This window comes from Oryx dammah, unplaced genomic scaffold, assembly GCF_014754425.2.
Source record: "Oryx dammah isolate SB20612 unplaced genomic scaffold, SCBI_Odam_1.1 HiC_scaffold_15, whole genome shotgun sequence".
NCBI lineage: Eukaryota > Metazoa > Chordata > Mammalia > Artiodactyla > Bovidae > Oryx > Oryx dammah.
In genome coordinates this window covers 41,313,468-41,339,835 of record NW_024070199.1, presented here as the reverse complement: position 1 = coordinate 41,339,835, position 26,368 = coordinate 41,313,468, and the positions used below count along the sequence as shown (strand labels likewise).

Sequence of the window (26,368 nt, the reverse complement as noted above, 5' to 3'; positions counted from 1 at the left end):
TGTGGGGGAGGGGGCAAGCCAACCTCCTTGGGCAGGTGAAAGGGTCCAGTAAAGACATGGCTGGGAGAGGTGTGTTGTAAAGCTGTTAAATGCAGCAGAGCTGGACCGGTGGTGGTTACAGGAGGAGTTCGAGCGGGAGTGAATGGTCGTTCCCTTCCAACCCCTGATCTCTGCCTCCCTGTCCCCAGGACCAGGGCACCGTTGGGGTGATCTTTAACGTGGGCACGGACGACATTACCATCGACGAGCCCAACGCTATCGTGAGCGACGGCAAATACCACGTGGTGCGCTTCACTCGAAGTGGCGGCAACGCCACCTTGCAGGTGGACAGCTGGCCGGTCAACGAGCGATACCCGGCAGGTAGGTGGCGGGGCGCAGAGGTGTGGCGGGAGGGGTGGGGCAAGGCGGCCAGGGCTGCCTCCAATAGGAGAAATGCCTGCACCAGGGGCGGGGCTAAGAGGCGAGGCTTCCCGCTGCGGGAAAGGTGTGGCTTGTAGGGGCGGGACCAAGGTGGGGCGGGGCTAAAAGGAAAAACGGATTTGAAGGGTAGGGGCGGGACTGTGGGAGGTCAGCTCGCAGAGGGTTGAAACAGCCGAGCAAGGAAGGATGCAAGGGCAGGCTCCCATTTGGGGGTGGGGGAGGAGAGAAGCGAAGGAAGGTAGAGGTAAGGAGAGTCTGACGTAACTGAGGGAAGGATGAGCTGAGAAAAGAGGGACAGGTGGAAATGGAGCGGCAGATGCAGAAACCAAAGAGAGAAGATCCAGAAGTAACCCAAAACGGATCTTGGCAAGGAAGCAGGGCTGTTCCCAAGGATAGAACCAAGGCAAGAACCAAGGTCTTTACAAAGAGCAAGTCGAAGGTTCATATTAGGTGAACTAGATAAGGGAGTAACCATGGAGACCTGGAGAAAAGGAACCCCAGTGTCTCAAAGAGTAAGGGACATCGTGAAAAGGAGAGAGCGACAAGTGACAACAAGAGCGAAAATAGGTCAAGTGCCTTCAACAAGGCTTCACCAATAGTCTGCTGGTCTTAGGTCCTGTGCTAAGCCCCGAGGACACAGGGCACAGCCCCTGCTTGCAGGGAGCTCACAGTCGTGGGGGCGGGGAAGCGCAGGGGTGCAAACAGACCCTATTCAACAGTGTGACAGCTGTGGTGGCCAAGGACCCTCCAAGATCTGAGGAGCACAGGGCAAGGACAGGAATGAGGACCTGGAAGACATGAGGAGGCAGAGACTGCGCGAATCTGAGGGAGGCAGAGAAAGAGCCTCAGAGTGAGAGGAAACAAGGGAGGAGCGATGGAGAGATGCGGGAACAGTCACCGAGACAGAAGCAGAAACGGAGGCAGCGCCCGGAGTGATGCAGGGAGATATATGGAGCCGCTGTCTCGCAGATGCAGCCAGCAAGAGACGAGGTGGCCAGAGCCTGGGGAGGGAGGCCAAGAGAGCCCTGGTGCGGGAGACAACAGGGAGGGGAAGTGGAGGTCCTGCAGGAGAACCGCAGATAGCCCGAGACGCGGAGATGCAGGCTGAGAGACATTGCAGAGTCGCGTGCACGGGGGCCACTGAGGAGCAGAGAGAGCACCTGCAGGCTCAGCCCCACTCCTCGGCCAAAGTGATGCCCAGAGAAGCCACCTGTGCTGGCCGAGGGGGCGGAAGGACACGAGAGGCTCACGTGTGCAAACCCTCACAGGCCCACTTACTCTGGGATGAAAAGGCTCAGGTGGGCTTATGGCTCACCGACATGTGGGCTTGTACCCAGACACTCTCAGGCAGCCTCTGAAGACAGAACCCCAAAGCCCCCTAATAAACACAGAGACTGATACACATACAGGCCAGCCTCAGGCACACAGACACTGGCAAATATTCATGTGGTCAGATAGACACAGGGGGAAAAAGCCCTACAGAGGGATGCCAGCTTACACCAAGGCCTGGGCATGTGTGGGGCTACTCAGGCACATAAACGTTCCCATTCCAAGTGCCACAGACACACCGACACCCACAGGCCCGGCTGTGGGCCTCAGACTTCTCTCTTTTCTAGATGCACACACCAGGGCAACCCTTGCAGCAGTGAAGACACCAGCCCTCCCTGGTGGGACAGGGCTGGACTCGGGGAGCGTGAAGTGTTATGCCAAGCCAGAGCACCTTCCCATGGATCCCAGCGGGGCAGATGCAGGATTAGAAGAGTCACACCCGCCCTCCTCTGCTTGGGATCCCTGGCTGGGGTTGGAGAGACTGTGGGGTGCCTCCTTGACTGCCAGGCAGAGTAACCTGAGGGCCTGGTGCCCTGTGAGGGCAGGTCACCTATGAAAGCGAGCGTCCCCCTGAGCAACACCAGCAGGCCAGAGTAGAGTGTGCATGGCCCAGACTCTCGGGAAACACAGCCACGTGGCCCAGGGCCCCTGAGCCAGCAGGACCTGGCTTTTCATCCTGCATCTGCCGCTGACAAGCTGGGTGACCTTGGACAAGTCATCTAGCGCCTCTGCATCTCAGTTTCGACCTCTGAAAGTTGGGGATAATATCTGCACCACAGCCATACTGTGAGAGTTCTGTGAGATGACCTAAGTAAAGTGCTGGAAGGGTATGGCACAGCAGAGGTACTGTTGAACTCTTGTTAGAATTGTTGTGTGTGCCAGTGAGGCAGACATACATCTTCCCTCCCTCTCAGGACACACATACGGACAAGTACATGAGCACACAGACACAGACACACACAGACACAACTCGCCGGTAGGAGTAGGTGCCTGGATGCCTCCTGCCCTCCTGCCTCTGCCTGAGCGCTCCCTCTCCCTCCCTTCCCCCGCTTGTCTCCCGTCTGGCTGCTACTCTCCTCCTCCAGACTCTTCTGGGGCCGCTCCCAGCCCCAGCCCCAGTGCTGTGCTGCCTCTGACAGAACCCTTGCCAGCTGCAGCTCGGTGAGGGCTCCCCCTGGGCAAGGACTGGACCTTTGTCTTTGCATCTCCAGTACCCAGCACCAGGAATAGAGAAGACACTCAGGAGATGTTTGTTGAGTGACTCAACGAGTGGATGATCCATTTTTGTGTAAAACACAAGTGACCCGACTCTGTGGGTTCAGAGTCTGTGGAATCTTCGGGAGGGCAGGGTCTCACTGCCTCATAAGCATCCAGGGAGGCCCCATCCCTGCTGGAGTGAACACACCATGGGAGGTTCATGGGAGGTGAACACAGGCAGGCCCAGGCCCAGGTCTCGCTGGGCAGGTAGCACGGTTGTGCGGTGAGACATGAGAAGGAAAACGCCCCCAGAGTGCATGTTACTGAAGATCGTGTCAGTGGTTTCAATGGGTAGAGTGGCCAGGTGCCCAAAGGAAATAACTTCCATTTCCACAGCTACAGTTTGGGGTCACCCACAGCTTTGAGGGGGAGCTCACAGAACACACAGACACAGACAGACAGACAGACAGACACACACACACACACACATCCTCCTTCCTCCCTGTGAGCAGAGAAAACAGTTGTGTATGGATGGGCAGTCAGGATTGAGAGGAGGAAGGTCAGGTTGGGGCTGGGATGGGTCCCCAGGGCTGGAACGGAGAGGGGACCTGAGCGGAGAGGAGTCTGAGGGTCTTGGAGTGAAAATGAGAGCCAGGTGCCACCAGGTGGAGGAGGGCCGTGAGTGCCTGCAGGGAGCCCAGGGATGGGCTGGGGTGACAGAAGAGGCGAGATGCAAGGGTTGGGCGGTGCAGTTGGGGGATATCCAGCGGCCACACTTGGCACTGTGACCAGGATGAGAAGTGTCTTCAGTGAGAGCGGTGGGGGCTTGGCGGGGGAAGTGCAGGTGGAAACCAGTGGTGGGGTGGGGTGTGGTGTGGGGGTGGGAGGTAAGGGGAAGCTGGGAGTTGATCACAGAACATAAAGGGAACCGAGGGGACTTCGAGAAGAGTTTTAAATCTCACTGTTAAATGCGTGTGCCGGACCACCCCCTAAATGCCGCATAAACTCCCGCTTAACCCGTCCCTCCCACTTCTAAACCTCCCTCTAAACGCAGTAACCAGCTGGGTCACTAAGGCCTTCCACCCCTAACTTAAACCTGCTAAATGCCCCTCCCCACCCCTCTACCCCACTCTGGGATGGGGAAGGAAGCGGGCAGACAGATAAACCTGTTTAACCTCTGACCTTTGACCTTCCAGCTGCCTCTTCTTCCATCCCCTTTCCTTTTCTTCCTTGTCCCCTCTTTTCCTTTGGGTGGCTCCTGCCCCCAGGATGGGGCTGGCTGTGCCTGGGAGCCTAGGGAGGGGGACCGGAGGGCGGACGAGGGACCGGCATTTCTTCTCCCGCCTTGGGTGGACCTGCCCTCTCTCCGTGGGATGTGGCCGCTTACTCTGAGTCTCCTGAGAAATGCATAATTACTTTTCTAACTCCTTTGGACTTCGCCGCCTGAGAAACCTACTGTCTTTCTAAACTTTTCCAAGGAAACTTTGATAACGAGCGCCTGGCGATTGCTAGACAGAGAATCCCCTACCGGCTTGGTCGAGTAGTTGATGAGTGGCTGCTCGACAAAGGTAATTAACCAGAATTAATTAATTAATTAATTAACTTTAAAAACACTATCTTAAAGGTGCAGAGCTCTCTCTTTCCCCATCCGAGCCTTCCCCATCACCCACCCCTAGTGAGAGGACGATTGTCCAGCCAGGGTGCTCCCTTCCTCTCTGGGGTCAAGGGTCCGTGGCTTCTAGAGGGATGGTTGGGGCAGGGGTGGGGCTTTTCTAGAAGTGGGAGAGCTTGGTCTCTTCCTAAACCTGTGATGGGACTAGGGTCATCCATGAGATGCTGAATCCCTCCAGGAAGGCTGGGTGAAGTGTAGGTGGGGCGGGGGCTGCCGTGTTGGCTCAGAGGTTTAGTCGAGGGCCAGCTGAGGACCACAGCATGCTGGGCAGCACACAGCTTTGGAAGCAGAGGGTGGTGGTCCTAGGATCCCAAGGAGGGATAGGAAGACCTCGCAGGGCTCATCTGAGGAGAAAAGGGAGGAATAGGGGGGCTTCAGATCCTACTGGAAAGATGAAGAGCGTCTGTGAGGCTGCTGTCTCTGGAAGGGGCCCACCTGGGTCTAGAAGGTCTCAGACGCAGTGGAGGTTGTGGGGAGACTAGGAGGTGGGGAGAGGTGGCATCCCAGGAGGATTTCTGTGCCCGCTGAGCTGATGAGGAAGACAGAACAGCTGGCTAAGAGGTGCTGCTGGGTGTGAGGGAGGAGGGAGAAGGCCACTTGTCACCAAGGGAAATTGGGGCCAAGGGCAAAGCCATCCCATTCCCTTTGGAGAGGGGGGCGAGCTCTGTACCTCTAAGGCTAAACTCTAGGGGGGAAGTAGCACTGTTAAACCTCCACCTAACCAGCTGATAACTGTGCTTTTAAATGTCCACTGGGGCCTGCCCCAACTAAAACCCCCAATGTCACTTCCAGCCCCCCACACGGCCAGCGGGGACTAAACATGCTGATAACCAGATGTGATAAATCCGTAGCAGGACAAAAAGTTAAAGGGACTGTAACAGACATCGCTAAAACCTACAGCCCCCAGCCACACTGGGCTGCTCTCTCCAGCGGGGTGAACTTTAACCCTTTGAGGAGTTCATGGTGGGTGGGGCCCCAGGGGCCTAGTTGGCTCACCGATGTAGCTTCCTCCCCATTACCCACCTCCCTCTTCCGAAATCAGAGAGGCCAAGGGAGCAGCTTGGGCTGAGGCTGGGACAACTTGTGACCCCAAGGGTAGGGAGAGCTGGACAGGCCAGGGAGAGGGGCCTGGGGGGCGGGACTTGTGGTCCAGCTGAAGGAAGAACTCTTGCCGGTGGTTTGGAATCCCAGTCCTGCTTTGCTCCTACCGGGTTGCACCTTCTCTTTAGGCCTCTGGTTCCTCTTCTAGAAAGTGCAGGATTGGGCCACATTCTCTAGTATTTCCCAGAGCATGGCAGGCATCAGCTCCCTCCTCAGGGAGACAAGGACAGTGATCCCTGCTCAGCCTGCCTCACACGGGGCGCTGTGAGGATGAGATGAAATGAGGAACAAGAAAGTATTGGAGAACCAAAGCTGGGCATACTTGGAGAGATTACTTTACCGTCAGCACCTAGCATGTGGTAGGTTCTCAATAAATATTTATGGAGTGAATCCATTTTTCCAGTTCCAAAATGTATCCCTGTGAAGCATAAGTCCCATGAGATGCTTCACGATAAAGAGATTTGTGGTTAAAAAAAAAAAGAAGAGAGAGAGAGATGTGGTAAGATGAGCTTGAGAAATCGGAATCCCGTTTCTTCCTCTTGGAGAGGCGTATGAACATTCATTTTAATAAATGCTCTGAGAAGTCCTGCAAGAGAGAAACCTCGTTTAATTATGAAATGTTTGTTTTCCAAACTCATTGGACCACTGTGAACCTTCTCCCCTTTGTTTTTCTCCTAATTCTCACGTGTGGGTGTAAACTGCACACTGATCCTCAAGACCTCTCTGGGTCCCATGTCTAGCTGCCACTCACTAGTTCTCAGCTTCTGTGGGCTTCGGCTGCCCCCTCCGGAGGATGATGGCCCTGCTCCAGGGCTGAGGGAGGTGCTGGGCAGAGTGAGAGCTGGAGGAGGAGGAGAGGCTGAGCAGAGGGCCTGAGCAGACACACCCGTGGCCTATCATTGGCCAGAGGCCAGACAGATGGCTGAGGGCCCCGGGGGTCTGGGTGTTCTGGGGAACCCATGTTTCCAGCAAGAGTGTGGGTTTCACAAGTTGGACTGTCCTCAGCCCAGGTTTCAGGCCAGGGCTTATAGGCACCTAACTCTAAACTAGACCTTTAACGAGGCACTAACCAGAGGCTAACAAGGGCTAAGTCAGGCCTTAAACCCCCAGCGCCAGCAGCTGAAGGTCCAGGGGAGCAGGGGGCAACCTAGTACTTCCTCTGCCCGCCTCCCCGCACAAAATAAGCAACATCAAAACCAAAGTTAAATCTAAACTTAAACATAATAAATATCTTTTCTAAAAACCAAACCAAAGCAACAAACTCAGAGGGTTAAACTGACCCCCAGATCCACTAAAACCAAACAGAACGACAAAAGCCCACCCAGGTGGGAATTCTGAGGTGTAACTGCTGAGTGAGGAGCGAGGTTGGAGCTGGAGTGGTTTTTTTGGCTGTCAGCGAGCGAAGCAAGGTCCCTTTAACATTTTCCATCTCTGTGCTTGCACACCCTGGCGGGGAGGAAGGACTCTGCTCTCCAGGGCGTGATCCCCAGGCTGTGGCTGAGCCTCAAGGGGAGGAGGGGAGAGGGGGGCCTGGCCAGAGGTCTGAGGGCCTGGTGGTGGCTGGGAGGATGGAGTGCAGTCCACGTGGCTGCTCCTAGGCTCACGCATGCTGGCCCTCCTCCCACGCACTGTCCACCCAGGCCTCACCTCCATCCCTGCCCTGACACGCACTGACCACGTGGCTTGGCAGTCGCCTCCTCCGTTTCTGCCTTTTTGTCTCCTCTGTCTGCTGCTTCCGAGGGCTCTGTGGCTTGGGGCTGGACACCGGGTGTGGGAGTTGGGGGGAAGCAGAGAGGGAAGATGGGGATCCAACTGAAGGGAAAGAAGGGGGCGATGCCCCCAGAGCAAGAGAGGAGGGGGGATGGGAAGGCCAGAGGCATGAGCATGGCGGGGAGAGGTGGGAGCTGGGCCCCCTTTCCTGGCCCGTGTGTGCCCTGGGGCTCCTTCCCCTCCAGGGTCCCTGCTGGCTGGACCGGGCTAGTGGCTGACGAGGACTTTCCCTTTGGTGTCTGCCCCTTCCTCGTTTCTCCCTCCCCACCCAACCCCTACTTGCTGGTTTCCATCTCCACCCCTTCCCCCGCCTTGGACACCCCCTCTCCCTCTCCCTTTCTGGTCTCCCCCTGCTGCCTGTCCCCTCTCTGTCTGTCGCCCCTGCCCCTCCCCACCCCTCAGGCCGCCAGCTGACCATCTTCAACAGCCAGGCTGCCATCAAGATCGGGGGCCGGGATCAGGGCCGCCCCTTCCAGGGCCAGGTGTCCGGCCTCTACTACAACGGGCTCAAGGTGCTGGCGCTGGCCGCCGAGAGCGACCCCAACGTGCGGACCGAGGGCCACCTGCGCCTGGTGGGGGAGGGGCCGTCCGTGCTGCTCAGCGCGGAGACCACGGCCACCACCCTGCTGGCCGACATGGCCACCACCATCATGGAGACCACCACCACCATGGCAACCACCACCACGCGCCGGGGCCGCTCCCCCACGCTGAGGGACAGCACCGCCCAGGTGAGGGCCCCTGGCAGGTGGGCGAGGGCTGCAGGCTCGCTCGGGGGAGGGCTGGCTTCTGCCTAGCAACCCCGGCGCCCAGGAGCTCTGAGGGGACGGTGGTCTAGGTGGACCCGGCAAGGTCTCCTTTCTTGAAGCGCTTGTTACCCTGGGAACCAGGGATGTCATAGATGTAGAGGTGACCACTCTTTCTAGGGGGACCATTCCCAGAGTTGGGGGGAAGTTGGGTACCCTAGCTAGACCGGGGAAGACCACCCCCCACCTATGAGAGAGGCGCTGCTATAGGCGGAGAGCAGAGTTGGGAAGGAAGGCTTCCTGGAGGAGGCATCCCAGGCCTCTGCTTGATGCTTCTACCTGGAGAGACAGGTGAAGCCCCAGAGAGACCAAATTGGGTTATGGGATGGAATGACCCCTGCTACCTGCCTAGTGATGAAGGCCATCTCGGTGTTGTGTGGGCATCGAGGGGGAGACAGAGGGAGCCAGGGTGGCTCCGCTCTGGGCAGGGCACAGAGGCGACAGCGCTGGTGGGGTCAGAAGCTCACCCAGCGGTGGCAGCCCTTCTCCAGAGGCTGGTGGAGGCCGGAGCAGCCTCTCCTGATTGCCGGTGTCCTTGTAGTGGGACTGCCGGCCCGCTCCAGTCGCAAGTGCTGTCTGTGTGGCCTTGAGTAGGCGCCACCGTGTAGCAGGCCTCAGTGTCCTCCGGGCCTGTGGGTCAGAGCCTGGCAGGTGCAGACAGTCCCCTTGTGTCTCCCCACCCCTGACCTGCCCCACCTGCTATACTCTCCCCGGGGCAGTTTGAGTTTATCGCCTCTTGCACCCAGGGGAGCACCCGAGGGGGCTGTATCTGAGAATGAGGCTCTGCTGGGACAGGAGAGGCCTGACTTTCCTGGTGGCCAAAGCTGATTGAGCATATGTGACTCACTAAGGCAGCCCGAGTGCAGCTGAGTTTTCTAGCTGTTGCTGTGGCCTGAGGGTGGGGGCTTGCCCCCGGCACACTGGATCTTGCTTGGGGACCCTGCTCCCTGCCCAAGCCACTCCCGTTCCCCATCGCCCATGGCTGCGGGCCTCTGGGCCTGGCGGGACCTCTGTCGTCCCGGGTGAGGGAGGGGCTGGGTCAGTCACGGGGACAGGTCCTACCTCCACCACCAGCCTGCCTTCTGATTCTGTAAATGAGGGCTGGCCTCTCTGAGCTCCCTTCCCCTCATCCCTGCCAGTCTGTGCGGGAGGGGCCTGGATCTGGTTGACAGCTTTGTCCAGGGAAGAGAGTCAAGCCTGAACCCCCTTCCCTTCTGCCAAGAAAATTGAGGGGACCTGAATGCCAGGCCTTACCCCAGGGAGCAGGGAGCCCTGGGAAAAAGGCGTGGCTCTACCCAAGGTTGGGCACTGGCTATGCCCAGTGCCTGATGGCAAGAAGGGCATCCAGTCTCAGTGTGAGGTGATGGGCAAACCGTCTAGGCAGGAGAGAGGGGTGGGGCTCTAGGGGTCACAGCTGTGTGGTGGAGCCTGCAGTCTGGCAGAGAAGCAGAAGTAGTCTTCCAGTCCCCACCTTGCCCTTTGGTGAGGGCTGCAGAGTCCTGAGATCAGGGGGTGGGGAAGAAGCAGGATGTGACTAGTTCACCCCTTACCCAGCCCAGACTCTTCCCATCCTTGGCCTTTGACCTGGTCTTCTCCCTCCACCCGAAGTCTTTAATTCCCTTCCTGCTTGGAGTCTGGGTTTCCCTACTTAGGTTTCTTCCTTGTCACCCCCTGTGTATCCCCCCTCCCCTTACACTCACTCATCTTGGGGATTCTCTTTCTTTGCAATCAGGAGGAGAGAAAATGCTGACAAAGTCGACTCCTGTTGTCATGGCAACCACAGCCCTAATTATTATTGTGTGCAGCCTGGTTCCCAGGCTCCAGGAATGGAGTTGGAAGAGAGATGAGAATGGTGGGGTGGTGAGGCTGGAACCGAGAAACCCCTCAGGTCCTGCTCTGCCCATGCCAGCCTCCAGAGGCCCCCATTTCTCACCTCCCTGCTGCCCCTGGATCCCCTTGCTCTGGTCTTGCAGTCACAGGTCCGGCTTGAGTCCCCTCAGCTTCCCAGAAATAAAAGGCACAACATGTGCTGTTTCATTGATCCCCAGGAGCGTGGAAGCTGCTGCAGAGCAGGGCTGTTCAGTCTCGCTTTGCATGGGGATGTGGGGGCCCCTGGGTCACCCAGCAAACTATGAGAGAGCTGGGGTGTGGACCAGGGGGTATGTCTCTGCCCAGGGCCCATCCTCCATCCTGCCCCACAACTCAGGAGGTGGCCGTGGGGCCTGCTGACCCGCCCTGGAATCCTCCTCTTTCCCCCAACCCTCCTCTCGCCCCCCAGAACACAGATGACCTCCTGGTGGCCTCGGCCGAGTGCCCGAGTGATGACGAGGACCTGGAGGAGTGTGAGCCCAGTACTGGTGAGTGCCTTTCCCCCCTCCCCTGCCCCGGGCCCACTGCGACGCTGAGGGGAGGGGGGCGACTGTCCCTGCCCCCAGCCCAAGCCCCCCCCGCCAGAGGCCTCTGCCAGGCCTTAACTTTTCCTGATAGCTTCCTCTCCCTTTCTGCCATTGCCACCAGGCCCCATGAGTACTCCCTGGTTAGGCAGTTTTTGGCCTTTTGGTGCCTCAGCCCTCAAATGTAGTGAGGTCCTTAGCTTGGGTTCCTAAGATTGAGGGCCAAGGGATGCCAGGAGGGAAAGAGGGAGAATTTACCCTAGAAAGATGAGTAACTTCAGGTCCCATGAGTCCTTATGGTGTGTTGGGGGATGGAGTATGGGGATGGGGAATGCAGGCCTAGGAACTACAATTCCCATCAGCTCTTGGGTTCAGAACTGCAATTCCCATCAGTCCTTGAGGTCTAGGGTTCTCTTGGTCACTAAAAGAGGAGGTCTCTGCTGGCTCCTGCACCTTCCTCACTCCCAGTCTCAGGGAGGTGGCCAGATGATCCCGGGGCTCCCTGGCCAAGCTGGGGCAGTTAGGTGGGAGGTGCCCCAGCCAGGCATTAGGTCCCCAGGGAGATTGCGCCTGGGGAGCTGTTCTGGGAGGAGAGCAGAGCTGGGAGGGAAGGCTTCCTGGAGGAGGCATTCCAGGCCTCTGCTTTATGCTTCTAGCTGGAGAGAAGGGTGCAGCCCCACAGAGAGAGACAAGATTGGCAAAGCAGGGGTGGGCCTTGGGTACCAGCTGAGAAGTATGGGGTGTGGAGTGGCACAGTGGGTGCATGTACGCAGGTGGGTGGCAGCTGGGAGGAGCTGAGGCCAGCAGCGGGAATGGAAGGAGACTGAACGTGGCCACGTTTCCCCTGGGAGCACATGGGCCTTGATGGTGGCCTGGATGAGCCCCCGGGGGCCTCATCTCTTGCTTGGGTTTTGCAGAGACTTCTCCCTATTACTTTGCAATGCTTGACGGCTGGGCTGTTGGTACTGGAAGCTGGAGGTTGGTGCAGGTGCCTGCAGGGTCAGGGGAGGGGGTGAAGGGGTCAGCTGAGGGGTGGGCAATGTGACCTGGGCAGAGCCTGTGAATCTGGCCTGAGGGATAGCCTGGGGGTCTGCCAGCCACAGGAGAGCCACTCAAGCTAAGGGTGGGCTGCAGTGGGCATGGAAGGAGACTGAATGTGGCCATTCAATGGAAGGAGTGGAGGCAGAGCTAGAAGACCCTGGAGCCTTGGGGCAGAGACCAAGGGAGAGGGATTTCTGGGGCGCAGCCACCAGGTCCAGAGGCTGATGCCTAACTGCCCTGTGTCCCTCAGTAGGCTAGAGTGAGGGGGTTGTTCTGGCAGTCTTGGGCCCTGAGGGACTTTGGGAAGCCTCTGGTTACTGGGCTGGAAAGGCCTTCACACCCACAGCCAGAACAGTGCTTTCTGGATGGATGCCCTCCATATAGGAAGCTCTTCTTTGGGGGGCTCCCCCATCTCCCTGGTGATCTTGGCTCAGGGATGCACCCTCACACCCACTGTTGCTTTGGGAGGCTCTGGGACTCTGGCACCTTTGACATAGCACCCTCCTCGCACCCCACTTTTCCCCAGATTAGTCACTGAAGAGGTTTCCTGTAGGTGGACACAGAACTTCCAGCTCAGGCCTGCAGGAGGGGCTGTGCTGCAGGGTTCCATGGGAGCCCCGGGATGGGACTCTGGGGAAAAGGCTGTGGGGTCACGAGAAAAAGGCGCTGCTTGGCCCCACCGCACATGTTTGCACACTTGGGGATGTGAACTGCCGGGGTGGGTGGAGAAGTCTCTGCTTTCCCCAGGCCCTGCAGATGGCCATCCTACAGCAACAGACAGAGCCATCCTGGGGCCATGCACTGTCCACTAAGGCTCAGGCCTCCCAATCCCACCCAGGATCTCATCAGGGGCCTGGCTGTGATGCTGAGTGTGTGTGCAGGTGGCCAGGCACTTTTAGGCTGTGTTGGGACCAGGGATTGAGGCAGAGCTGAAGTGGGCAGGTCAGTTGCCTTCCCTCCATCAAAGGGTCAAGTCTGTGAGGGGACTATGGAGGGCGGAGGAGGAATGGAGGCTGAAGGATGGGGATAGGCTGATGGGCCAGCATTTAAAAATAAGAGGATGGGTGGGAAGAGGGCATGCTGAGTGTCCAGAAAAAACCCACGGAACCCACCTTGAGATGTGCATCGCACATGTTTGCACCTCCACATTCATGCTGCTGTGAAATGTTTAAATTGGATTTTTATCTTGATGGGAGGCCAGACAAGGGCCAAGATGACTCTAGGGTCCCTAGACCATGACACCTCCCACCTGCAGGGGGAGGGGCTCGGGCCAGAACCCCTCTTGTGCCCCCAGTGCGGAGGCTTTTTCTTCAGCAGACACCAGGCCTCCTTGGTCTCCAAGGTCATTGTCAGAGATGGAAACAACCTGGCTAGAGACAGCAGCTCCTCAGGGGTTGGCCCCAGGCTCTTTGCACCTCTCTCACCTGCCAGATCCTCCTCCCTGGGCTCCAGGTGTGAAGCCTCAGGTCATTCCTGACGTGTTCCTCACCTTTTATTGACTTGGGCCCCTCCACAGAGCCCAGACCCCACTCTCCCTCCCCAGGCACCCCAGCTTGGAGAACCCATCATCTGACAGTCACTTTAGTGAGGGTGCCGCCCAGCCAAAGAAGGGCGTTGTGTTGATGGACGCAGTGTTCAGATTCTGTCTAGTGGGAGTGCCTTTAGGAAGCCATGTCCTGCATAGCAGGCACTGTGACCCACCATTCCCACTGTCTTAGCCAGCCTGACCCACACCCTGTGTTACGGGCCTGGCTGTAGGGATCTTGCCCCTGAGACACACAGAAGTGCATGCACAGGCTCAGACCCACAGAGGGACCCAGCTACACGCACACACGTGTCTGACCAGAGGCACGCTCACATCCTGGCACACACATTTATAGACCTACTGGCAAGCTCATTCATGTCCACTTCCACAGGTCCACATATGTTCAAACCTAAAGGGCACATGCCATTTGTGCCCAGGCTAAAAGAGGCATGCATGTGCTTAGATCTAAAGAGACATGCTTGTATTCAGAGCCCCAGAAGTCTGGCACACACAGACCACCCCCCACAGATGTACACAGTTTCACAGAAGCACACACGTGTTCAGAGCCCTAGTCTTGCATGTGTGTGCTTAGGGCTCCACACCTAGATGCGGGCTTGCAGGTGTCTGCCTGCTCAGACTCACAGCTTTCACACTCACACATGAGCCCAACTGCACGAGGGCACCATGCAGCATGTCTTTAACCCACCAAGGCAGCCGTGGGCGCTCAGAGCTGCACATCCATGCACTCACAGCCCCACCGAGGTGTGCATGTGGGTTATCTATTGAGGGGTAGACCAGATGTTCAGAATCACATGCACATGCTCAGAAGCACTTGCATATTTTAGATACTCAAGAGAAACATATGCCCGTGTGCTCAGACCCTTAAGGCCCATGCGTATACAAATCTGAGACTCTCAGAATTCCACATCCACACTCAGCTCAGAGAGGCACACACACGTATACAAATCCACCTGTGTCACAGACATGCTCACACATGTGCTCAGGTCACAGAATCCTCTGTGTGAGCTCCACACACAGACACACGTTTCTTCAGCCCCACAGACCTGCACCCCTCCCCCACCACCCGGGAGAGGAGCTCCTCAAGGCCCATCTCAGCTCATTCTCACCTGCGGGCCCTTGAGCTCGGACACACACATGTGCTCAGACCCCTCAAGACATGCATACGTGTACTCAGTCCCACAGTGGTGTACACACACGTGCACACACACACAGAGTCAGGTCAACACTGACCCACGTGGGAGCTCACAGCTGCTCATATACTTACTCATACATTCAGAGATACACACGCAGCTACACCTAGAAGGACACCTACATATCCGTGGACCTTCTGCCCAATCACACATCTTCAGACGCAGTACAGTGCCTGCCTCCCTCTTCACCATGTGAGCACACAGACCACAGGGGCCCACACATACATGTGTACTCGGCTTCGCATAAACCCCCATGTTCAGACCCAGAGAAGCTGCCTCATGCACGTAGCCCACATGTGTGCAGCCCTTCCAAGGCTCTGCTCCAGTGCACACGTACACAGGGCCTCAGAGGCATACACATGCACACGGGGCCTCAGAGGCCTGCACACGCACACGGGGCCTCAGAGGTGTACACATGCCTAATTCCACAGGCATTGACCCATTTGCTCAGACCCACACATCTAGCTCAGAATCAGAGGCACAGATGTGTTCAGATTCTAGCCTGTCTTAAGATAACACTAGTTGTTACAACAAACAAGCTCTCAACACCATGGTTTAACACATAGAAATTGACTTCTCCTTCACGTAAACACTGTTCCTGATGGGTGAGCAGCTCTTTTCCAAGCGCTAATTCAGAGTCAGTCTCTGTCTACCTTGAAGTTGCTCCGTGACTTCCCTAGTTGTGGTGGAAGGGGATGAATGGGGAGGGGCACAAGGGGAGGGTTTATGGGCCAAGCCTGGGAAGGAGGAGGGGCACGTGGGCCCTGCTGATGCTGCCCTCCAGAGCACTGTCCCCGTGGCACAGCCTAGCTTCCAGGCAGGTTGGGAGGCATGGCCCTGCTGTGCTCACAGGAGGAAGCAAAAACAGATTTGGTGACCAGCTAGCCATTTGTCTGCCACAGTCTGGGCTTTGGGTCACAAACGATGCATTCCACTCTCTCCCGCCCACTGAACACACCCACCCTTCCCCAAGAGAGACACCCAAAGCCCCGCTCCCCGCAACCTGATTAGAACAGTCTTCTGAGAGGGGAGGATGTCTGCAAGATGGACCCTCTTCGTAGGGTCCAGACTTAGCTCCTGGGTACCCATATGTGGTCTGGATACCCATTAACTAAAAGGGTAATTGATCTCATTGCCCACACACCCAGAACACCAGAGACAACCACCACTATAAAACCCTGCATCCAAAGGGAAGGATGGAGGGCACAGCAGCTTGTAGTTCCTAGTACTAGGAGATCCAGCCAGCAGGCAGCTCGAGGCTCTGCCCTCAGTTGTGGGGATGTTTCCCCCTGAAACCTGCTCTGCTGTCTGGAGGAACTTTCCTCTCCTTTGTCTGGAGCCCTGGTGCTGTCCTCTGGCAGGTCCCTCCCAGTCCTTTATCCTTCATGGCCATTTCTGGGTGGGTGTTGTGAAAGCATCCTCCTTGGAGGCCCTACAGCCTTGACAGTCCACTTCCTGTGCATATTTGGGGGCCCAAAGGTTGTTTTGAGGCTCAAACAGTCAACGGACCCACACTCAGACTTCTCTCCTAGGCATCATTCTCAAGCCTGTTTATTTCCTTGTTTCTCTGTCTTCTCTCTTAATTTAGCGGTGACTATCTTGAGGGCTTTGGGAACAATTGGTGGGGAACCACATCCTTAGTCTGATTCTAGAAGCCAGGCTGAACCCCTGTTATTCAGGCGAAAGTGTCACTGGGCCACTCACTGTCCCTGAAAGCCGTCTCCAGTCTTCTCTCTTAAGATTTGGGGTTGGGGGCCAGCGGCTCTTCTAACATTTGTAGGCCTCATATTCTGGGCTGTCTCTGGTCCCTTCATCTCTGTTGCGAACTCACCAGTTCTTGTCTAACATTGTCTCTTTTTTGTAACACGTTACTAAATGCAGGAGGTGAAAGCCGGCCCTGCAATCCTGACTTTCTGAGCACTTTCCCTTAGTGCCTCAGCCTCAGCAGGCGCAGGCGGGTCCTAATCCAAGATGCCAGCTGTCCTGTGGCTGCGTTATGTGGTCCTGCATCTTTCCAGCCTCCAAATCCATCTCCTTGGATTGTTACCTGAGGGCCACAGGTTTTTGTTAATGTGACATCCACTTGGGGCTGTGTCTGTACTAGCGAAGGTAATGTGTGTTTTTGTAACAGATAACCCCTGAATCTGAGTGGGTCCGTCAAGGGAAGTTTCTCACTCAGGGGAAGCCCTACCTGGGTGACTAGCAGGAGTGCTCGGGGAACCCAGGGTCCTCCAACCTGTGGCTCCTCCATTTCAACATGAGGTTGGCAAGGTCACTGGAAGGAGGAGAAAGAGTGCAGAGCCTGGCACCCTGGAGCGTTTATGGGCCAGTACTAGCATTGCCCACTGCTCCCTCCTATGGTCACACCTACTTGCAAGGGCTGCTGGGAAATGTAGTCTCACTGCCCGAGGGAAGGAGGTGGTCGGAGGCACACCGCATGTGCTCAGACCCTCGGTGGTAGGCTTGCATCTCCTCAGGAACACTTGCATGCATTCACACGGGCACACATGAGTTCAGACCACCACGTAAAAGCCAGGTACAGAGCACAGACTCACTCACATGCTCGAATGTCCACTAAGACTCGCTGCCATGTGGGCTCATGTGCCCAGATCCATCAAGGTTCATGTTTGCACGCACATGCACACACATGCTTAGAGACACGTGCCCAGGTGCACAGAAACAGACCCCTCAAAGGGGTGGGTGCATGTGTGTGCACGTGTGTGCACACAGGATGCGCCTTACCGTCTCAGGCCGTGACTCCACCTTGGCCCTCGTGTGCCCTTGCTGTGCGGGGATTTCGGGTGGGGAGGGGCGGCACCCTTCAGGCCACTGCACACAGTTGCACAGATTGTTCTCTGCTGGAACAGGTGAGTAAGGCCTGAAATCTCGCCAGTGCTCTGCTTGCCAAGCCATGTCCTGGACCCTGGAGCGGGGCTGTGTCCACTAGCAAGACAGGATGCCTTTTTCCAATTTTGCACAAAGATACAATCTGCCAAACTGTATGCCTGCAGGGCTGTGGCCACTTTGAAGGGCTGCTGTTTTTCTAATCCCCATTAAATGCTGGACTAGTGGCCTTCTTACAGTCACAGTCTGGACAGGGCACCCAGAGTTGCCGGATGAGGCCTCAGTCAGCCGATTGCTTTGTCTCTCTCAGCTTCAGTTCTAGATGCTTCTTTGGGGGTTGGCAGATCTTGCTTGGGTGGGAATGGGGTTCCTGGCTAGATTTCCAGTTAAGGGCCTTCTGTGCCCTAAAAGCAGAAAGGGTCTGGCTTGCCAGGCCAGCAGCCCCCAGAGCCAGGGTTTGCTGGGCGGGGAGGATGCTTGGGAGTGGCTTGTGATCTCCTTGGCCAAAATGGAATTCCCTTTAGTAAGGGGACTGCCATGCACTGAAATTCAGTTGAGGAGCAGAGGGTGAATGGTATCTATGATAAATGCCCCTGTGAATATTCCCCCAATGCTGTATTTGCCTGAAATGGAGGAGGGGAGAAAGGCTGTTTAGGGCCCTTAGACCCCCAGGGGCACCCCATCCCAGTGTGCACCCTTGGAGTAGAACTGGACCCAGGATTCCAGGCACCATGGGTCTTCCTGAGTCTGTACCCCAGATGTCCAGTGGGAAGGGCGACCTGAGGAGCCCCCAGCTGGACTTCTGCAGTGAGGAGTCTCTGAGGGCTCCTCCCCTCCTCCAGGCCCCACTAACTCCTCACTGGGGCAAGCTTGCCTGACCCTTTCTGGACTGATGAATGACCTCAGAAAAACGCAGTACCGTATTTTGAGTGTGACTTGACTGCCACAGAGCCCAGGCTGGCTTAAGTGGGTGCTGGAGAAGGACGGCAGTGTAGGGTTGCAATAGTGTGTTGTCTTGTGGAGAGGGTAGAGGTTGTGGGACCCAGGGGGACATGGTGTCGGGGATGGAGGCTTGTGTGCAGGGCCATGAGAAGGGGGCATCAGGGGGCAGGTGTGGCAGTGTGGGGGCTGTGGGTGAGGGCAGGACACCCTCAGGAGATGCCCTCAAGGCCTTGGACCCAGGGGAAAGCCCCAGAGGAGCTGAGGATGCAGGACACCCCGGAGATGGAGGCAAGAAGTGGCTGGGGTTGAAAGGCAGGGGCAAGAGGTCAATGTGACCAGGCCTGGGAGGCGTTGGAGGCAGGGATCAGGGAAGTGGGGTGCTTCACAGGGGGATCCTGGGAGCCTGTGTGCCCCGAGGACTTAACCAGTAAATTACAGCAAATGGTTGTGGAGTGGGGGACTCAGGATGGGCAGGACTTGTCTGTGATCCAAGGCCTGAGGCCCCTGAATACCCTCATCTAGTGGGGTGGGGGTGAGCAAGAGGGTAGACAGCCAGATCTGTGCCCTTATTGGCCTGATCAGCCCCCTCTGGGCTGTGATGTGTCCCCAGCATGGGTCTCCTGGTCCCATGTCGTGGGCCTGGCATTCTGCTGGAGCCCCAGCTATAGGTAGCTTGTCAAGGAGAAGCCTGTCTAGGACAAGCCTTGATCTTAAAGTCTTCAAGAACAACTGGTGGCCCAGTCTAAGAAAGAAGGTAGAGGAGACTGTGGGTGAGAGCTGGGCCCATGGAGCAGCTCCTGCCAGGCTGAACTCTCAGAAGTGCCTGCTGCCTGTGGGGGCTGGGGAGGAAAGATATTCAGAAGCCAGCTGCTCTGGCCCATGAGAGGGGCTCCCAGCCCTTTTGCTCAGATACCTAGCTTGGCCTGGCTCAGAGGAAATATCTGATGAAATTTCCTCCTTTCCCTGATCAAAACACAGCGAGCCCCTGCTCTGTGCCAGGCCCAGTGCTGGATACTCGGGAGAGACAGATGGGCCTTGGGCCTTCCTGGCAGGGAGTCCAAACCTGCGCCTCCAGGACAGAATAGGGACATGGTGTCAGAGGCATCCAGGGCAGAGAGGAGCATCTGGAGGTCTGCCTGGAAGAGGAGGTGCTTGGTTGGATTCAAGGATGAGTGAGATATCAGCAGGGGGAAGGTGCTCTGAACAGAAGGCAAAAGGTCAGGAAGAGGGCAAGTGGTGTGGGCCCGCAGTGAGTATCCCAGATGTGTTCATGGTTCATGCAGGGAAGGGAGCCTTGTCATAATCAGGCCCAGATGTCACCATTTGATGGGCTACCAGCCTCCTCAGATCTAACAGCTGAGTTTGCCTCTGACCCAGGGATCAGGTTGCTGGGCTAATCTTGGTGGGTGTAGGGTTCAGGTAGGGATGGAGGACCAACTATGTTCCTCCCTAGGCTGGGAGCCAGGCCTTGGCCTCACTCTGTACCCTAATGTTATAAATGAGGAAATTGAAGCCCAGAAAATGAAAGACACTTACCCACAGTCACATAGGAATTCATGATAGAACAGGTCTTGGCCTCCCAGGTTAAAATCGAAGCCAAGAGGTAAGCAGCCTAGCAGATTCCTGCAGGCATGGGGAGGATGTCAGGCCTTCTGGGGCTCCTTGTGAGACATGACCCTTCCCTGGCCTCCGAGAGCCACAGAAGAGATGGGATAGTCCACTCAAGTAGCCTGACACCGACGCCTGGAAGACCCTGGAAGTCCTGCCCACTCCAGGCCTCGGCACTCTCCTCCATGACAAGCTGGTATTGGGCAGTCCCAGCCCCACAGAGCATGCTTCTCTGTTCTTGGCTCAGTTTTCCAGGGTGGCTGAGCCTGTGGAAGGCCAGGTGCTCAGAAGCTTCACAGTCTGGGGTGCAGGTGAGCTCCTGCCCAGGGGGAGGTTAGATCCTGGTGGGGAGAGCAGCCTGAGGAGCTTGGCGAGGCTCTGAGTTCAATAGCAAGATCTTGGCTGAGCTGGCTACTGTGACCAAGGATGGCTCTGCCAGATTGCTGGAGGTTGTGATCCAGAGGATCAGCAGAGGTGTTTGAACAGCAGGGCAGAGACCAGAGCACTTTGGGTGGGGGAGGAGGAGAAGAGGTGCCAAGACGTGGTGGTGGCACATGGCTGGCCTGGCTGCATGGGACAGAGGGATCTGCCAATGGAGTCCTCAGAAGCTTCCCTTAGACGGGGTGGGAGGCTTGTGGTGTGATCTGTACAGATCAAATGCTGTAGAGAGATCAGAGATGAGCACTCAGATAGGGGTCATGGCTTGAGCTGAGCTGGAAGGAGTACTAGAAGAGAAAGCTACTACCCCCACCAGACCCAGAGCTGCCTCTCCAAGAGGAGGGAGTGCTTCCACCAGGCCCCTAGACCCAGGGCTCAGCTCCCTTGGGCCCCAGACCAGTGGGTTGCAGTGTTTTGGTTTGAGAGGGGTTGTCCAGGGGGCTGATGGGTGTTGTAGCTGTTGACCCAGGGGCTGATGGGAATTGTGGTCCACACCCCTGTAAGGGCTAATGAGATTTGTAGTTCTCACTCTTTGGGACTGATGGGAATTGCAGTTTCTACCCAGGGAACTCCAGCTATCAGACCTAGGCTCCCACCCCCAGAGGCCCTCCCCCGTAGTTCTCCTGGGCCCTATATTAGCAAGTACATCCTTCCCAGATGGCTGTGTATGTATTTTCTTTTCTTTTTTTGCTTTCTTCTTCTTTCCGTTGTTTTATTATTGTTTTAACAATAATAAGAAGGCCAGAGGCAGTCAAGCCCTGGCCAGGTCCTGGCGGCCCATGGGGGTTCTGGGGAGGGGGAGGGGGGGAAGTCAGTGGGGGTCAGAGGTGGAGGGTGAAGAAAGAGAAAGTTGGGGATTTAGGTAGCTCGAGAATCATGTGTTCCTGCCTAGTTCCTTCACTCACTCCCTGTCTCTCCTCACCTCCCTAACTCCACATGGCTTCTCACTACCACTCCCCAAGTCCGATAGGACCTCCTCCAGTGTGTCTGTGACTTCCTGCCACTCCTCATCCCTTCCCACTTTCAATTTCTCCTCTCCCCGTGGCCAACTTGCAATTAGCCTTCAAAGCCCCTTCCCACGACCATCCCCTCCCAAGTCCTCTAACCTCTGAGGTGATTCCTACACCGCTGCCTGTCATGTACCTCCTCCCAAGCCCCCCTTCTGTCTGCTCCCTCCCCCCTCCCCACGCCAACACCGAGTTATGGTAACAGTGCCTCCATGCCAGCCTTCACTCTGCACATTTCAGTTTTGTGTTTAATGAGGGGGAGAGGGCACCAGTGAGGGAGGAGAGTACTCTGGAGGAAGCAAGTTGTTCAGGGAGAGAAGAGTGAGGGAGGGAGATGCCAAACAGATAGACAGGAAACGTTGTACGGAAAAGTTGTTTTTTCTTATTTTTTCCGGGAGAACCCGCTTACACAGCTCTGTTTGTAATTTTTTTCTTCATGCTAAAATCACACGGCCTATTTGTTGATGTAAGTTGCCTGAATTCCGTGGTATGCTATCTTCTTTTTTAAAAACAAAAGCAAAAAAAAAAAAAGCAAAAAAAGAGAAAAACCTAGAAAAAACCCTAAAAGATATCGTTGTTAGGTTTGTTTATATGCTGCTCTTGTATCTGTCTTTAAAACCTTAAACCAGTAGAGTTTTTTGTTTTGTTTTTTTCCATTTCTTTTCTATTTCCTTTCCTTTCTGTTCCTTTTGATTTCTTAAGACAAACAAAAATCCAAAACCCAGAGAGCCACAGAGCCCGTGCGTGGGGTGCCCAGAGCATCCGAGCCGCTGCCCGCTTAAAGCGCAGGGCTCCGGCCGGCTGGCGGTCGGGCCCAGCCCGCTCTAGTCTCCGCCAAAGCCAATTGGAACCGATTTGGGTGTGTGAGGCTGTTATTTCTCTCTCTGTGCCGGCCGCCTGCGCCCCGGCCCTCGCTGACGCCCTGTCTTTTCTCTTCTCTCTCTTGTTCTAGGAGGAGAGTTAATATTGCCCATAATCACGGAGGACTCCTTAGACCCCCCTCCCGTGGCCACTCGATCCCCCTTCGTGCCCCCACCCCCCACCTTCTACCCCTTCCTCACCGGCGTGGGTGCCACCCAAGACACCCTGCCCCCGCCCGCGGCCCGACGCCCGCCCGCCGGGGGCCCCTGCCAGGCCGAGCAGGACGACAGCGACTGCGAGGAGCCTATCGAGGCCTCGGGCTTTGCCTCCGGGGAGGTCTTTGACTCCAGCCTCCCCCCAACGGACGACGAGGACTTTTACACCACCTTTCCCCTGGTCACGGACCGCACTACCCTCCTGTCCCCGCGCAAGCCCGCTCCCCGGCCCAACCTCAGGACAGATGGGGCGACGGGAGCCCCTGGGGTGCTGCTCGCCCCCTCCGCCCCGGCCCCCAACCTGCCAGCGGGCAAAATGAACCACCGAGACCCGCTGCAGCCCCTGCTGGAAAACCCACCCCTGGGGCCTGGGGCCCCCACGTCCTTCGAGCCGCGGAGGCCCCCTCCGCTGCGCCCCGGCGTGACCTCCGCTCCCGGCTTCCCCCATCTGCCCACAGCCAACCCCACCGGGCCTGGGGAGCGGGGCCCGCCGGGCGCGGTGGAGGTGATCCGGGAGTCCAGCAGCACCACGGGCATGGTGGTGGGCATCGTGGCGGCCGCGGCGCTCTGCATCCTCATCCTCCTCTATGCCATGTACAAGTACCGCAACCGCGACGAGGGCTCCTACCAGGTGGACCAGAGCCGGAACTACATCAGTAACTCGGCCCAGAGCAACGGGGCGGTGGTGAAAGAGAAGGCCCCGGCAGCCCCCAAGACGCCCAGCAAGGCCAAGAAGAACAAAGACAAGGAGTATTACGTCTGAGCCCCCGGCACCGCGCCCCACTGCCAGCTGCCCCTGCCGGGAGAGACGGGGAGGAGGGTGCGGCCCTCTCCCTGCCGGGGCCCTGGGGACCCACTCCCTGGCTGCCTCAGACTTCTCTCACGAAGAGGAAACGCAAAAAAAGAAAAGAAAAAGGAAAGGAAAACCCCGTGCTCGTCCCCTTCCTCCTGCCGGCTGTCCGGCGCGGAGTTATCGTCCGTCCTGGGGCTGTCTGTCCCTCTCAGCTCTGCGCCAGCCGGGCAGGGCACGTGCTTACAGCCCTGGGTTGATTTATTTTTTTAAGGGGGGTAGTTTTATTTTGGTGGGGTTGGGCGGGAAGGAAGGCTGGGGGTTTTGTACAGTGTCCGCTACTCGTCCTGTTCATTTCCCTCCATTTTTCCTCTTGCTCCCTCTGTTCCTCCTGCCTTCCTTCTCTCCCCAAGCCCTTCAGTCCCCACCCCAGGCTTGCTGTGTCTCTCAGTCCCCACCCTCCTTCCCCACTTCTCCTTTGTGTGTGTCAGGTTTCTCCCTTCCTTTCCTCCCTTTGGGTTTCCAGAGTCGGTGGGAGAAGGGCGGGAGGGTGGGCGGAGCGGCCCAGAGAGGGGCGGGGCGGGGCGGGGCCTGGGCGGCCTCGAGAGCCCTGGCTCCGCCTACCAGGAGGAGGGGCCTGCCTGGTGCCCCACCCAGGGAAGGGGCTCAGGCCTGGGAAGGCTTGCTCTGCTGTATGCCGCCGGGCGACGTGCATTGATGGGGAAGCTGCTGGAGGAGCAGGGTGGGGGGCGGGTGGGAGGGGAAAGGCAAATGCAGATATATATTGAAGACAAATAATCTAGATATCGCGAGCAGCAGCCTGTGGCACCCGTTGGGCGCGGGCAGCAGGGAAGAGGGGGAGCCAGGCATAGCCCGCGGACTGCTGGGGTCACTTCTCTGCCCACAGGCTCCCTGCTCCCCCAGTTTTTTTTCTCTTTGTTAACAAATGTGTCTGAGTCTTGGAAAACACCCCAACCCCGGAAATGTGTGGGAAAAGAAAACAAAAACTTTCCAAATCCAACGGTCCTGTGCAGTTTGTTCGGGTCGGGTGCTGTTGGGACACTGGTTCCAGCTCTGGGCTGGGATCTGGGCCCAGATGAGTCCATGAGAGCTGGTAAGTAGCGCCCAAAGGTTTGGGTTGAGCATGACTTTGAGCTCCTTGAGGCGGCTTGTCTTTGTCTCACCCTCACATCCCAGACAGCCCCCAGGCCTGAGAGCAATGACTGGTCTGGCCCCACTGGCCATGGACCTTAGCTTCTCTCAGTGACTGTGTATGTTCTTAGTCCTGTCTGACTCTGCGACCCCATGGACTGTAGCCCACCAGGCTCCTCTATCCATGGGATTTTCCAGGCAAGAATACTGGAGTGGGTTGCCATTTCCTACTCCAGGGGATCTTCCCAAGCCAAGGATCCAACCCGAGTCTCTTGTGTCTCGTACATTGGCAGGTGGACTCTGTGGGTGGATAAATCCCGAAGTGGGAGCATCCTTTTGCCCTCTAGTGGCTAGAAAGGGCCTGCATTCTGGTGGTGGCTGCGTGTGCATGGGGAGTAGGGGTGGGGACAGCCTTGACACAGCCCTCGGGGGAGGTAATGTTATTCATGGGTGGGAAGAGCTTCAGCTGCTAGTCCAAGGTCTCAAGGTGGGTCAGTATCTAGGTCCAGATTTTCCCCTGGTTCTGCCTAACTCCGGGGCCTCTGCCCCTTTTACATCTCTATAGAGCTTGGCCCTTGCCCCGCCCCGGCTGGCGGTGGGCAGCACCTGGGGCTGCGGGTGGGAGAAGGGTCCATACACCTCGGACGAGCTGTCTGCTTCTTCATGGGGACATGAAACGGGCCCAAGGTCCCAGACATGCGCAGGTGGGTCTGTGTTTGTTCATCCTCTTGGTCTAAAGGAGCCGAGACTCTCAAGGTGGAGGTTGTACATGAGGGCCCGCACGTCCTCGGGAGTGTGGGTGAGTCTGCATCTCCCAGGGGGCCGCGCCGGAGCAACAGGCTTTTGGAGACAGGACTCAGCCACACTCCATCACTCAGGTCTCCTCTGCCTTCTGCTTGGTGGGTCTTGCCCCCAGCCCCGCTGCTCCAGGCTCTGCCTTCTCGAGCTCTTGGCTCATCGTCACCCTTCACCGCCCTCCATCGCCCTGTTGTGCTTCCTGAACTTCCACCCCCGGCCAGCGTGTTCTTGCAACAGTTTCATAAGATTGGTCATTGTTTAGGCTTGGACACCTCCCAGGGTCCTTGGGCTCCATGCCCACCGGAACCCCATCCAGATCCACCTCATCTCCCCCCGCATCCCTCCATTCTGGGATGAAGCTTTTGTGGTGGGACCCTTCCCCTCATGGGGTGTGCCCCAGTGGCCCTTGAGTGTCCTCCCTCCACCCCGAGTCCTAACGGGGTTGGGAGAGAGAGTCCTCCCCCAGCCGCTCCAGGGGGTGGATTTCCATGGACTTGACCTCTCCTCTCTTTCCTGAACCAGTCACCAGGAGGGAGGGTTGGGCCTCGCTTGTCTCCTACCACTCACAGTCTTGGAGGGCAGCCTCACCGAGGTCAGCTGTCACCCTCTGCGGGAGCCTGCGCGAGGCCTGACGGGGGCAGGCTTGTCAGGATGTCTTGTCCCTGTGCTGGTCATGGCCTCGCCCCAGGGTCTTCTGCTGCTGCTCTCCCTGTCCAAGGAGTGGAGACTTATCTCGGGTTCTCCTGCCCCCATCACCACTAGCCAAAGAAAACAAAGACAGGAGGCAGGAGCTCCTTGGTGTCAAGAAGGGAACATCCTTACTCCAGAAGTTTCCAGAGTGGCCTCAAACAGTCTATCGGGGTAGGGGGTCAGAAAGAAGGACAGTGCAGGACTTGGAAGATGGACTCCCGTCTGACTCATTGCCGTGTGGCTGTGCGATTGTGTTTTGCTCTCTGTGAGGAAGCTAAGAGCCCTGCCGCCCAAGGCCTCAGTAGTGAGGAAAGACTCCTGGCCTCTCCTACTCAGTGTGCTTGTCTGTAAGAGACAGTCCCCTTGGTCTTAACCCCTTCATCCTGTGCATCTCATGTTGAACTTACTGCCTGGGCCTGACCTGGGCTCCTGGTGTCTGGCTGGGCTGGCAGTGACCCCCAGGAGAGTCTGAACAGCATGGGGATGGGTGAAACTCTGGGTACCCTGCTCCTGGACACTGGTATTTGCAGGGATGTGTCAGGAGATTCTAGGGGGTAGGAG

At 57.2% G+C, this 26,368-nt stretch overlaps 1 protein-coding gene across 5 annotated transcripts in view; it reads left to right on the top strand.

The window, feature by feature from the left end:
* NRXN2 (neurexin 2) overlaps positions 1 to 24,188 on the top strand; it is a 99,943-nt gene extending 75,755 nt beyond the window's left edge. For 3 of the 5 annotated variants that reach the window (XM_040256158.1, XM_040256155.1, XM_040256156.1), the window contains 5 exons: positions 189 to 360; positions 4,425 to 4,514; positions 7,892 to 8,217; positions 10,571 to 10,649; positions 22,254 to 24,188. In XM_040256158.1, coding sequence (XP_040112092.1) covers positions 189 to 360; positions 4,425 to 4,514; positions 7,892 to 8,217; positions 10,571 to 10,649; positions 22,254 to 23,140 — 1,554 coding nt within the window. In that variant the 3' untranslated portion in view covers positions 23,141 to 24,188. The remainder of the gene's footprint in view (positions 1 to 188; positions 361 to 4,424; positions 4,515 to 7,891; positions 8,218 to 10,570; positions 10,650 to 22,253) is intronic. The other 2 variants (XM_040256160.1, XM_040256159.1) reach the window with 1 other exon arrangement.
* The last annotated feature ends 2,180 nt before the right edge of the window (positions 24,189 to 26,368 follow it).